This window comes from Theobroma cacao, chromosome 7 (genome assembly GCF_053813885.1).
Source record: "Theobroma cacao isolate CCN51 chromosome 7, ASM5381388v1, whole genome shotgun sequence".
In the NCBI taxonomy this organism is placed as follows: Eukaryota; Viridiplantae; Streptophyta; class Magnoliopsida; order Malvales; family Malvaceae; genus Theobroma; species Theobroma cacao.
The window spans coordinates 9,888,559-9,901,703 of record NC_142645.1 but is presented as its reverse complement, the minus strand read 5'-3'; the positions used below and the strand labels follow the sequence as shown (position 1 = coordinate 9,901,703).

Genomic DNA, 13,145 nt, shown 5'->3' with positions numbered 1-13,145 from the left:
ACTTTATTTATATAATTACACTTAATAACTTTATTAGTTATCACTTTAGTTTTTATGTTTAATTTATTTGTATATTTTATAATTATTGATGAAATTTATAAGTTTTAGTATTGTAATATACAAAAAACAAAGTGATAAAATTTTAGTCCATTGATTCAAAATTGAACCGATTGAACCAAATTTATATTTGGTCAATTTGGTATTCTTTTATATTTGGTTGGTCTTTTAAAAATATTTGATTCATTTGGTCCTTAGATATAACGGATCAAACCATTTAATCCACCGATTTGCTCACCCTTGCAAAATTCTAACTACTTATAATTAGATTTAACAATTTGTCTATTCGTGTCTTAATGATGTTGTGTAAACATAAGATATTAACAGTTATACTGGTAAATACAAACACGACACAATTAATTAATTATGTCAGAATTTTAAACACGTACATGGATACATTTAATAAATGTGTAACACGATACGACATAACTAACATGTTTATTAAATGTATGGGGTTAAATTTTATACTACACAACACTTTAACTTAATTAAAATTTATATGATTTATAATCTGTTTACATTATTGATATGATTAACAAGATTAAAACAATTAAATTGAAATATGTGTAAATAATATATGATTATATTATTCAAATTTACCACAAAAAATTATAAATATCATAATATTTATTAAATATAATAAAATTCAATATCAATAAATTTTAATCATTATAAAAATCTTAATATTTATATAGATTAATAAATTAGTTTTAACCGTGTATTGAACGTGTCTACATAACATGTGAACTTGATTAAATAAATAAATAATAAATAAGTCATATGTTATATTGGTACACGAGAACACAATTTACTAACTATACCTTAAACATATCTTAGATGAGTTCAGCGAGTTTTGTGTCTTAACTATGTCAATACAATTATTATATGAAACACGTTTAGCTTAAATCTAAATTCACTTAAACTCGTACTATGTTCATGTCGTATTATCATGTTGTATATAAAATTATCATGTCTACTCATAATAAGGTGATACGACCTAAAAAAGGGTTTCTTATTAATTTTGATATCAATTCTCCTAATGACTCAAATAGTTTCACTTGTAAAGCTAAGATCAAAGAAAAGGTTTGAGTACGGAAGAATGATTAAGTTGACATGGAAATGTGTATGCTGTCACCATGAAGAATCCACCAGCTGTCCTTTTCTATTTATGTGGGGGTTGGGAATTTCTTTAAGCCAATAAGGCATCCATATCTTTTTTGGATAAAGCAAAGTAAATGTACACAGCTGTGAAGGCAAAGATAGTTAGGCACTTTTTGTTGAATCATCCATCAAAGTCCGAAATCTCCCTTCACACTACATCTGCTTCTATGGTGTTCATGCAAATGGAAGGTTTGAAAACTTCAAAAAAAGTTAAAATTAGGTCAAATTAAATAAATTTTTGCTGAAACAATAATTGTTTAAGCTTCTGTGACAGTTGACACGAATATTTACAACCAAAAACTGAAATTCCAAATTAAAAATTTCAAGACAAGTTGTAATATGAAGCTTGTAGATACATTCAGTAGGAGCTTCTAATAAACAAAAAGTGATTTCAACCTCATAATGCTCTTTTCAGTTCACTAACTCTTTTTACTATAATTCCAGGTCAGACAAGCTTATCAGCAATTCCATCAAGCGCATCAGCACTTCCATCAAGCTTGGACTCTTCAATTCCTGGAGTTGGACCAGTTTCTTTGTCCTTTGGCTTATTATCATCAAGGTATTGCTGGTAGAGATAAGAAGCAAAACCCCAAATTGTCAACAACATGGCCAATACCTTGATGCCATCCATTTTTTCATGATAAAACAGCACACCGACCACAGGAACAAATGGCAGACACAGCATACTAACAAAATTGGAGAAGAGAGAAGACACCAGAAAGATTAATCCCACAACCCCAACTGTACAAATCTGCCAAGCTAAAGCTGCTCCAACCAAACTCAGGACATAAAGCACCCTCCCATTTTTAAATGTCTCTTTAAATGTCTCCATCTCAGAATTTAGCTTCTTCCATTCTGAACTTGCAAACAATCCCACTATGCAAACAAAAGTAGAAACCAAGGATGTGTAGATTTGCATTTCGAATACAACAGAAAATGATTCCTTCTTCAGTACTTTTTCGAAGCAAAATTGTGTAAGGGAAAGCAATAAAGCGTAGGCTGCTGAAGCACCAACAGTGCATAAGATACCAACGACACGTTCTTTCTTTCCTCCGGAATGTTTCTCAGCTTCACGTTCAGAAGAATCAGGATGAATTGCAACCAATGAAGCTGATATGATTAGAAGGGTTACCGACTTCAGTATTAGGATTGTGAGCTTTTCAGAATTGATAACCAAGGAAAATATCGCGTTAAATACCAATTGGCTTGCGCAAATGAGAGAATATGTTGAAATTGGAAGAGACCAAAGGCCTACTGAATACAAGAAGTTGTCTATAGCTAGTAGACAACCAAGGGAAAAGTAAACCAAAATAAGACTGAGAAGTGAAGGCTGGCTTGTGTTGTTGCAGATACTTGGCAAGTTTTTAGGGGAAGGAAAAAATACCAGTGCGAGAAAGAGGACTGGAAATCCAGCTGTTTGCACAAGTGCCCCCAGCCATTTACTGTGTCCATGTTTGAAATAGAATTTGCCTAGAAGAACAGCAACGGATTGACCAAGCAAGAGAAAGGCAATGTTGAGTACCACAAGAACCCACCATTTCCAGCGCTTATCGGGTATGAACATTGAAAGTTGATCAGTGGCAGTGGAAACTTCATCTGGAAGAAGTGTTCCAATTTCTGAAATGGCATGGTAGTTTAATTATACAATCATACCATAAGAGATGATTTGCTGAATTGGTTTTAAGACAAAATGAAGGGTGCTTTGGTATGTCTTAAGTTTATTAACACGTTAAAAGCAAAAGTGGACATATATATTTCATTGCTGCAGTAGTGAAAATTCTAGGCCTTAATCTTATGGCTGACTGATATGGTATTATATATCCTAGATACTGTAACTTGTGGATAGGAACCCAACTGACGTGAAAACTTTAACTGTTTGTGTAATTAATCTTTTCAACCACAGAAAAAGAGAGTGAAAATTCTAGTTTGGGCTATAAATCCTATGAGACAGTGCCCATAAGTACTTGATCCTACAGTGGCAGGTTCATACAGAGGACTATCAGAAGATCTGACCTTCAAAGAAAGAGAAAGATCAGTTTAACATTCAACGTTTACTATTTTTTGTTGGTTTGGGAAGGAGGAGGGCTGCAGAATGGCGAGGTTGTCTTAGTCTCTTAGCTTTATTCTTACATAACTTCAATTTCATCTCCCACTCTTTCTACAAGGGGAAAGAAGAAAGTTTCTAAATTATTTCTGCTAACTTTTATGCATCTAAAGAGGCAAAGAGAAGGAACAGAGCAAAAACCTGATTTGCTGTCTTGCTGAGCTTCAATCGCATCCATCAGCTAATCCCAAACAAACCAAACACAAGCTTCTCCAGGTGCTTTCTTGTGTAAGCATTGCGTTTCTTTCGTTCCTAACGAATGAACCATGCAATCAATGTTTACAATATAAAAACTTATTAGTAAAGTTCTGGACTCTTGTGATCTACAGATTATTCTTGTGGCGGCAGGATTTGTTCCTATATATTGGATTGTTGTTGTTAGATTAGATCCTCTAAACAATTTGTTTGGCACCACCCCTAAATTGCCTCATCCACCAGGAACTTTCCTTCATATAGAACTCAGTTTTTGCGACCACTGGGGCAACAACTATAATACCCTTAGTAAGCACTCTAAAGACATTTATTTGGCTTTTGTTTTATTAAGTAAAGTTCAGGTCATTTTAGGTTGAACCTTCAACACTGCACATACAGTTCCAGAAATTCTATAAATACAAACATTGAATCTTATATATGATACGGCATCAAACAACTGTTCAATTCTTCTGGATGCCATTGACAATCAACGAATGATAAATTTGACAGGGCAACATGCTTCATAACATGCCAATTTTGAATCTCTGTTGAGGTGAGATGTTATTGAAATCTGAAAGAAAAATACAACACCTGGGAGACGGATAACAAGCAGTCTCGCTAGACTAAAATAACACCCAAAAGAGTAAAAATATACACAGCATAAAACCTCTAATAACAGGCCTAGTAGAATGGCGCCCAAAGGGTGGAGATAAAATAACAGCCTGCTGAACCACCAAGCCATGAACATATCAGTTCTACACACTAAAGAGGGAGCAAGGCCATTAACTTCCAACAATATTACCAAAGGAGACTTCACCAATGTCAGCAATATATGGATCAATCTAATTGAAGGTAACACACAAATTCCATGGGCAATCCTCAATCTTCTTCACCCAAGGCACAACTACCGTCGAATCTGATTCAACCACCAGCACCTTTTTCCCTTTCCAACTTGCCTCAGAGAATATTTCCAAAGCAAATATAGTATTATATTTCAGCAATATTAGTCTAACACACCAATTTGGCCAGAAAACAAAGCTAGAATAGAGCCAGAGGATTTTCTTAACACTCAACCGCAGCCAGCAGGTCCCCAGAGATGTTGCTGGAGAAGGAAGGGGAGCAAGTCACAGAATCTTAGTCCGAAAACAAGATGCCATCAGCCAAAGCTCTACGCCAATGCAGAGAACAAAGCCTACAAAGAAAAATAATCTCATCCACCCACCTCCTTTTCGCATTAAAGCCAGCCACTTATCTTACTAGCAATGGAGAAGCAGTAGAATAGGATGCAAACCACCAGAGTAATCCAGAAAAAGCCCACAAGCATTGCAAAAGGAATCTTATGCTGAGGGGATGAGACCAGAATAGCATCATCGGAGAAAGTAACTTGCACCAGAACTGCAAGAAAATTGAAATTTGAACCTGAGTATCTGAACCTGCCATCACCAAAATATTCTTGTGGTTACATTTTAGACATGACTCTTCCCGGACTTATGATGTAATGCATCGATTACGTACAATTACAGTACATAGCAAAATAAGAGAGACCTGAGTAACCTAAGAAAAAAAGGGAAAGTAGCAGCAGCAGTGGTGGCAGTGGCAGCAAAAAGCACACAAATGATACCTACATACCCAAAGCAGAATTCAATCTACTTCCCAAGAAAGGTTAATAACTTCTTATCATTCTGCATTTTCAAGTATTAAAATTAAAATTTAATTAACAGTTATATATAGAAAGGGAGCTGAAGTGAGGTGTTGCCCACCTTCCCAATTGGGAGACCTCAGGTTCTGCAAATATGTGGTGATTTTACTATTGGCACTCATTTCCTTTTCTCAGGAGCTATAAACAAAAAGTGAAAAATTCAAATATTTTCAGACATTTGATGACAACAATAATAAATATATCTAAAGTATACTTCACTCTTCCCAGAATCCCCTAGTATGCTATCTCATTATTTATTGTATATGGTCAGACATAGTTAAAACTAGTACATTTTTGAAACTCAAGATGAGTTCTAAAATTCTGCTGACATCAACTAGATGCAAGTAAATATAATTGGAGATATGCTTTAGAAATAAGACAGATATGTGTGAACTATTATATGAAACGATGAAGTAAAAATCATATAGCAAAGCCAAAATCTCACCAGGAGGCTATAATAGAATTTCTGTGTTTTGATCCTAGAGATTAGCTCCCTGATTGCATAACCATTACCTGGTTAGGACACATCACCTGAATACAAATAAGTATCCTTTAGCAAACAGTGAAAAACTTTATTGACATACCAATTAGCATCCCCCCTCTTACCCCCCTTTTCATTTCCCTATAAAAGAATGTATAACAAAAATAATGTAGGGAAAGTAGGTACAAGTGACCTAGAGACTTCATCAGCCTTTTATATCCCATGAATTAGTGCCGTAGAAAACTTCATGGTAATGCCAGGTCATAATTTGTCACAACAATCCATTCTACTTTACTCTTGCCTCAGTAGCTGTTGCACAAACCATCAATTGCTTCATAAAATGATGGATAACGAGCACCCTGTTAGAAAAAATTGCCATAATTATGAGTTTAATCATCACCATAATCCACAGTAACAAAAATGCCAACAATGGCAGCATGGTCGCAAATCACAATGCTTTCAAGAATTTTATAATGGTGACTTGACAAGTTATCACGCCCACATCCGTTATCCATGCTCATGATATAAACTTAATCCTATTTTCTTTGTACAATATTGGCATTTCTTTTACAGTAAAATATCAGGTTGAAAGAATGCATAGGTCCAAATTCCCAATATTAATGAATGTATATAACATACCAAGAAGAAAAAACAGAATAACTAGCAATATAAAAAAATTGACACTAACTAGTTGGAAACTTGATGTTCAGCTTCTTTGGTTGTGACACCTGGTCAAACAATTTACACAAACATTTATAATATTTTTAATATCTTTTATGCACCAGTGATACTTTGCATGAAGTTTCATGAAGGGAGGGCTTCAGAATGTGGAACCCTCAGGGGCAAGGCAATGACATCATGTTGCCATTCTAGTCAAAAAACAATAAAATAACCTAGCTATTCCCAGCCATTCATGAGACTTACGTGGGACTACGGATGAGGCACCAACAGAGGTAAAACATTTGTAGAACATCTTGCATCAAAACTATCTTCTACCATTGTAACACTCCTTTTTGGCACAGGGATGACACAGACAAGCACCTTCTGAAAAGCCAAAGAACATTACTGATTATACAAAATGAAGGCATGCACTATACATATCCAATAAAAGGAAATAAGTGTTTTGATCTGCAGAAATTTTAAGCATGGCCACAGCCCAGTGACAGAGAAGTTAGATTGCTATCAGTGACAAAACAAGATGTAAGGCCTGATCATGCTGCAATGCATGGAAGCTTATGGCTTAACATCCATCAGATGATAGCCATAAAAATTCAGTTTATTTCCTGCATTGAAATTTGTTGGATCTCTTTATTTGCCAAAGAAGAAGATAATGGAGAAAGGACGAAGACTAGGAAAAAGAGATTAACATTGAGCTTGAATCTATTATACATCTCATAATCTCAATTCAAAAGCACAAGAAAATTAATCCTTAGGTTCCAATACCATAGTATACAAACTTTTTATAGCATAATCATGAAAAAGAAAAAGAAAACTGAAAGCTCAACTAGTTTATGGCACATTACAAAGTCTATCTATAAAATTTATAGGGGATTAGTATGAATCTATCGGTGATAATACTACTGATGAAATTGAAGAAGTTTCTTTGCAAAAGAGAAATGATAAATGAAGAGCAAATTTTTAAGAAGTTGCTCTTACCCAACTGATTCATAGTGTTAGAAAAGATAATCTTGACTCTCAATGACATGGATCGCTCCTTTGGTGATGACATGTCGCAATAATGTATGTTAACATTGGTGCGGCCACTAGGGACACTTGTTACCTCATTTGGAGGCATTTAAGATTCACTGGGATTGACATAGAGAGATTAGTGCTGAAGGCTGAAAAACCAGCATGCAGGATATCGTAAATGTGTAATATTAGAAGCAGAAAAAGCTTGGCATAAAGAGCCATGCAAGCTGTTACATAAGCTCTTTGAATCTCAGTGTGCCAAGTTGTACAACTGTTGTGTGAAAAAATAATTCTACACATTACTTGAGAAATGCAATGTAATTTCAATAAGAGATCATCTACTTAAACCTATTGCAAATGAGGGTCACACTATTGAGAATGAAGATGAGTAACTAATAGCTCCAAAGATACGCATAAGGTTATTTAGCATAAGGGATGTTCCTTGCTCAGGCATATTATCTTAAGGTAGCCTTATAAAGCTTACCTCTTCTTTGAATTGATTATATAGTCAAAAGATTACAACTGGAGGTTAAATTTCATCCTTGGTGCCTACTGATGCTCAAATTTCTGCATGTACAACTAGACTAAAACTTGGTTAGCATAAAAACTTTAATTAATTATTATCGAAGTGTAAAACAAAAGGGAGTATTTTCCAATTGACATACCATTTATCTACAAGCATGGTATTTTCTCTGATTCTCACCGTTTCCCTTCTGTGCCTAATAAGTAATATTTGGTGGGTGTGGAAACATTATTATGTGACTGCTAATGGAAATTCAATACGAAAATAGAATTATACATGCATAAATCATTTAGAAGGAGGGATTGTTTCCATTGGTGAGGCATGTTATCTTAACATAGTCCAATATATAAAAGCTCACCTCTGCATTGCATTGATTTTATGGCCGATATATTAGAACTGGAGGTTGAATTCATCCCTGGTGTTTCATAATCATGTTCAGACTTCTGTATGTACAAGTATATCAAACTTGGTGATCATACAAGTTTTAAATAATTGTTCAAAGAGGAAAAGAAGAGAGGATTTTCCCATTGACATACCTAGGATTGAATTACAAGCATGGTATATTCTGCTTTTTTTGCTCCTTTTCTATGAAAAACAACTAGTTTTCACTGCTCCTCTTTTGGCTTATAAGTAATCTGTTATTAATACATGAGGCACATGAGCTATCTTTTAACCACTTCATCTTTAATTCCCTTTTTATAGATTAAGGCAATTAAGTATAAAAACCTTTGAGCAAGAGAGGTTCTGAAAGCTCTTGCAGTGCTGGTATTCCAAATTAGGGGACTTCTTGATGACAAGGAAAGTTTGAAAGGTGGCCGGCGGCATCATTACCACCAATGGGAAAGTCCACAACAGATTTGTATGTGCACTCCCCAATGCGATAATGGTATACAGATTTTAGCAGCAGAGATCCGAAGTAACATTTAGTTGGCGGGGACACACTCCTCTGAGATGGAATATCCAACACAAAATTAGAATTTTATCGATGAAATTTATTCTCTTCCTCTACATTCTCTCAATAAACTCAGAAAGCAAAGAACTAAACATGAACATTAAAAAACTAAAGGAAACGAAAGTAATTCACTGTTCAACATACTCAAGGGAAGCATAATTGGCATGGTTTAAAGTAATCACTTGCAGAGAAAATTGCTAACATAGAAAAGGAGAGAGAGACTTAAATTTTCTTTAACAAAAGAGCAATCTCCTGAAATCAAAACAATTATGCTTCTGTATGAACAACTAGCGCTTTCACAAGGTAAGTATATATATAACTTTTCAAAAATTAAAACACAATTTTGTCCATGAAACTGCGTATATATTTTAATAATTGCTTTTCAATTCTTCAATGTACATGACATATAAAAGCAGAGGAAAATCAACTCACCTTTCATCCTTGATCTTTTTAATCAGTTTCATAAGTCAACATGACGAATCAACAAATTCACACCCAGAGCTGTTTAGAGATACCTGAAGTTAGAGGAGCATAAGTGTTTTTATGGTTAAATGTTGCAGATTGTTGAGCATGCTATGTTGAAGTGCAAGTGAAATGGAAAAAAATGAGAAGCTTGTACCTGATCTTTCAATAGAGCTATATATACCAACCGCACTTTGTTGCTTTCAAGCCTCAAATGTGGCTGTAAATTAATTATCAACAATAACATATTAAAAATACTATTATCTTTATATTTCTAAAAAAATTAAATGCATAAATAATCAGAATTCAATTATCTGGCTTATCTTTCAAATGGTTAACACCCTTTGACTTTCAATTTCAAGATTTCAACTTCTTTGGGATAATTTTGTTCCTTATTGATTTGGACATAAGGAATGTCCTTTATCCCTTTTGCACCGTTCTTCTAGCAAAGGACAATCATCAATCTGAAGATGGCAAAGCGAGAGAAGCATGTCTTTTTCTAGAAGGGATGTGAGCTTAGAGCAATCACTGATCTCTAAAGACTGAAGAGACGTGAGGTTTTGAAAGCCCTCGGAGGATAGCAATTTCAGGTTTTTGAAGTCACTTATTGTGACATCGCTGAGAGGGGAAGGCAGCATCATTCCTATCTCCTCTTGCAGAAACAACACCACATCTTAACATTCTTCACCATTAATGAACAGTTTTTTTGAAAGAGCTGAGTCTATGTAATCCCCATTGAAGTAGTGACCTACAAATATTGGTGCTCCATTGTTAAGTGATGTTAGGTTGGTAGGGAAATCCTTTTTTGGAAAGGATATGTTAGCTGAATAGCCAACAAACATCACTGCCTTAAGTGAGGTGAAGTTGTGCTAGTATCTTCTTCTTCATCCACCAAACATTATAAATTCTTGCAATCTTTAATCCTCAATCTTCTTCAAGTTGAAGGCAGGTTATTCTTTAAAACAGAAACCATTCTTTTGCCACTAGCAATCTGTATATCTGCAAAGAACGTGACCAAATGCAAGACCTTTGGTAGCCTTTGAAGTTCACATTTCATAATAGTTGGACATTCAAACTTGCAAATCCTGTCAAGTTGCAAATGTTCCTCTTCTGCTTCCTCTGGCTGTAATGACACAAGTAAAAGTTGTGAACAATTCAAAATTCTGAGCCAAGTGAGAGACATTCGGCTCCCAAGTGATCCCAATTCCTTTTATGTTAGACATGTACGTTCCTTGCAACTATCAATCATCCAACATTCCAAATTTGTAAATCCTGACATCGGCCTCTCTGCCAGAGTACAAAATTTTAAAATATTTGAAAGATTGACTATATCCATTGATTTAATGTTAACATAACCTCTGAGCACCAACTCTTGACACCAACCTACATCTAATAACACCAGCATTGGAAACTGAGAAATTGAAATAACCAACGGCAGGCACCTGCGAATTTCAAGTAGTTTTAGGACATCAAGACAGTTAGACAACCTTCCTGACAATTGAGGCAGTTAATGATAGAAAGAATGCAGACATTGGGGAATTTCACAACCAGATCATCAACTGCACAGAAGCCTCATTCCTTCCATTCTGGCAGATTCACAAAGCTCTAACTTCCTAATGTTGAAAATGCATCTGATTGATTATCTCCGTAGACCTCAACACCAACGTTATTCACCCCAGCCATTCCTTCAAAGCAAAGACATTCCGACAGTGATAATTTTCCAATTGCTGCTATGATCTGCAATTTTACAATGCAAGAGATTCAAGGACAACAAATTTTGTAATGAAGAATCTACTATCCAAGTTGGAAATTTGGTAGTCCCATAATTTTTTACGGTGAGCTTTTAGCTCTTTATGACGAGCAAGAAAGTTCTCTTGGCTTTAGTGGCTACTCACATTACTTGTCCAAGGCTACCCAAGGAGAAGCAGCAGAAGGTAGAAGCAAAAACTTTAGTTTCTGCTGCTGTAAATTTTGGAAGATTTTGTACCAAGAAAATGAGGTGTTATTCTTGGTTTTGTGTGGACAGACAGAGAAAAACAAGTGTTATCCTTGGTATGGAGTATGGGCAGACAGAGATAAAAGAAATGTTATCTTTGGTTTCTGTTGGATAGAAAAAAAACTTAAAGATCTGCAGACTAAACTCTCGATGAAGAGACCAAATTTTGCTGGAAAACAAAGAAGAAAAACAAAACTCAAAAAATGCCAGAACTTTAACTCTTCATACATCACTTTTCATTAAGAGAATACATATTTATATAATCAGGACAGTGACCAAAAATATCTTCAACTGCTCCCACCATCTGATACATTGCTTTTAAAAATAAACTAAACATAAAATATTTCAACTAATGTGGCATAAACTGTCATTATAAGGTATGGTGAAAGATTAAAAAAGTCAAACATAACTAAGAAACACAAACTAAGCAAGCGCACAAATGACCAAAGGAAAATAATCAAACATATGGTAAGCAGAAAGTAAACTGACCCTGAATCCAACCAAGCTGGTTTCCAAATGTGTAGAAGTAATCCCCTGTGGCAGCAATGCAGCCAAGACAGCCATAATTCAACTAGTTGAAAACCACTTCTTCAACTTCTTTATTTCTTGCATTGTTATCAAAAGTTGAACTCCACCTCTAACTCATTGAGGCCTGAGCATCAATCAGCTTAGCTTCCCATGCATCTTGAGCTTTAACAATGTTCCCTGATCTTGAAATAGAAATCTCACCCTTGAGATTCGACAAATTCTTCATCTCTCATATCGGATATCCGCCACCTTCACCTAAAACAAAATTAGACAGTTTTTAAAGATTGGTTAGTGTACCAATTCCAAAGGGCATTGCTTTCACTGAATTTGTATGACTAATGTCAAGATGATGCAATTTGACTAGAATTTCTATTTTTCAGGGTAACTTTTCTAACTCATGACATCGCTTTAATGGCAAGGTGTCTAAATTGCAGGATGCGTATGAAGTCAAGTAAAGTTTTGGTTTTCACTGGTATGTGACAATGGCCACTACAGCAGTACTAAAATTTCCATTTGCAATCCTTTCCCTTTTTTTAAGTGCACATCAAATGCATCCCTAAGTACCTAGATAATCTGAAAGTTGAGAATGAAGGTTAGAGAGTGTTCCAACACAAACTTTTAAAAGTTATGCATAAAATGGTTTACTTAGGAGGGATTGTTTCATTGTTGCCTAATGACATCTCACCACTTAATTGTATTGATTATTAGGTCAACAAATTACCTTTGGAGGCCAGAATTCATTCTTCCCTTCGTCAGATTCTTGTTCAGGTTTCTGCATGCACAATTAAATGAACACTTTGTTATCATTCAAAATTTAATCAATTATTTGAATTTCTTTTAGAGAAAAAGATATAAGAAAATTTCTAATTTACATACCCTGTGTTAAAGCCTGAATGGGATGTGATATATCTATTCTCTGATAATGAGTAATCTGTTATGGACACATGCATAAGGCATGCAGGCGATCTTCACCTGCACCATCCTTCATTTGCTTTTGCACTGTGAACTTACCAGAGGACAGTAAGCAATAGATAGTTGGAAAGGTGAGAGAGCGAGTACTTTTACAGAAGGATTGCAAAATTAAGACAATCGCAGATTGGCAAATCCCTGAGAACGAGCAAGGTACAAAAAGTAAGCAACATTGCCTATCTCTTCTATACAGCTGAAACTAGAAAGGTATAATCAATGAAGGGCTACGAGATGTTAGTCTATCCACCTCCACACAGAACAGTGACTTAAACATGTTAATATCAAAGATCAAAAGTAATAATGGAAATCTAACAGAAAATTAAAGTTTCTTA

General features: G+C 35.0%; 1 protein-coding gene across 1 annotated transcript; it reads right to left on the bottom strand.

The window, feature by feature from the left end:
• Positions 1-1,531: 1,531 nt before the first annotated feature.
• LOC18594457 (putative purine permease 11) lies at positions 1,532-3,750 on the bottom strand. The gene is made up of 2 exons (XM_018124882.2): positions 3,464-3,750; positions 1,532-2,835 (listed from the first exon to the last, which is right to left on the bottom strand). Exons 1-2 carry the CDS (start codon positions 3,498-3,500, stop codon positions 1,664-1,666), a joined length of 1,209 nt encoding a protein of 402 aa, XP_017980371.2. The 5' UTR covers positions 3,501-3,750; the 3' UTR covers positions 1,532-1,663.
• Between the last annotated feature and the right edge of the window lie 9,395 nt (positions 3,751-13,145).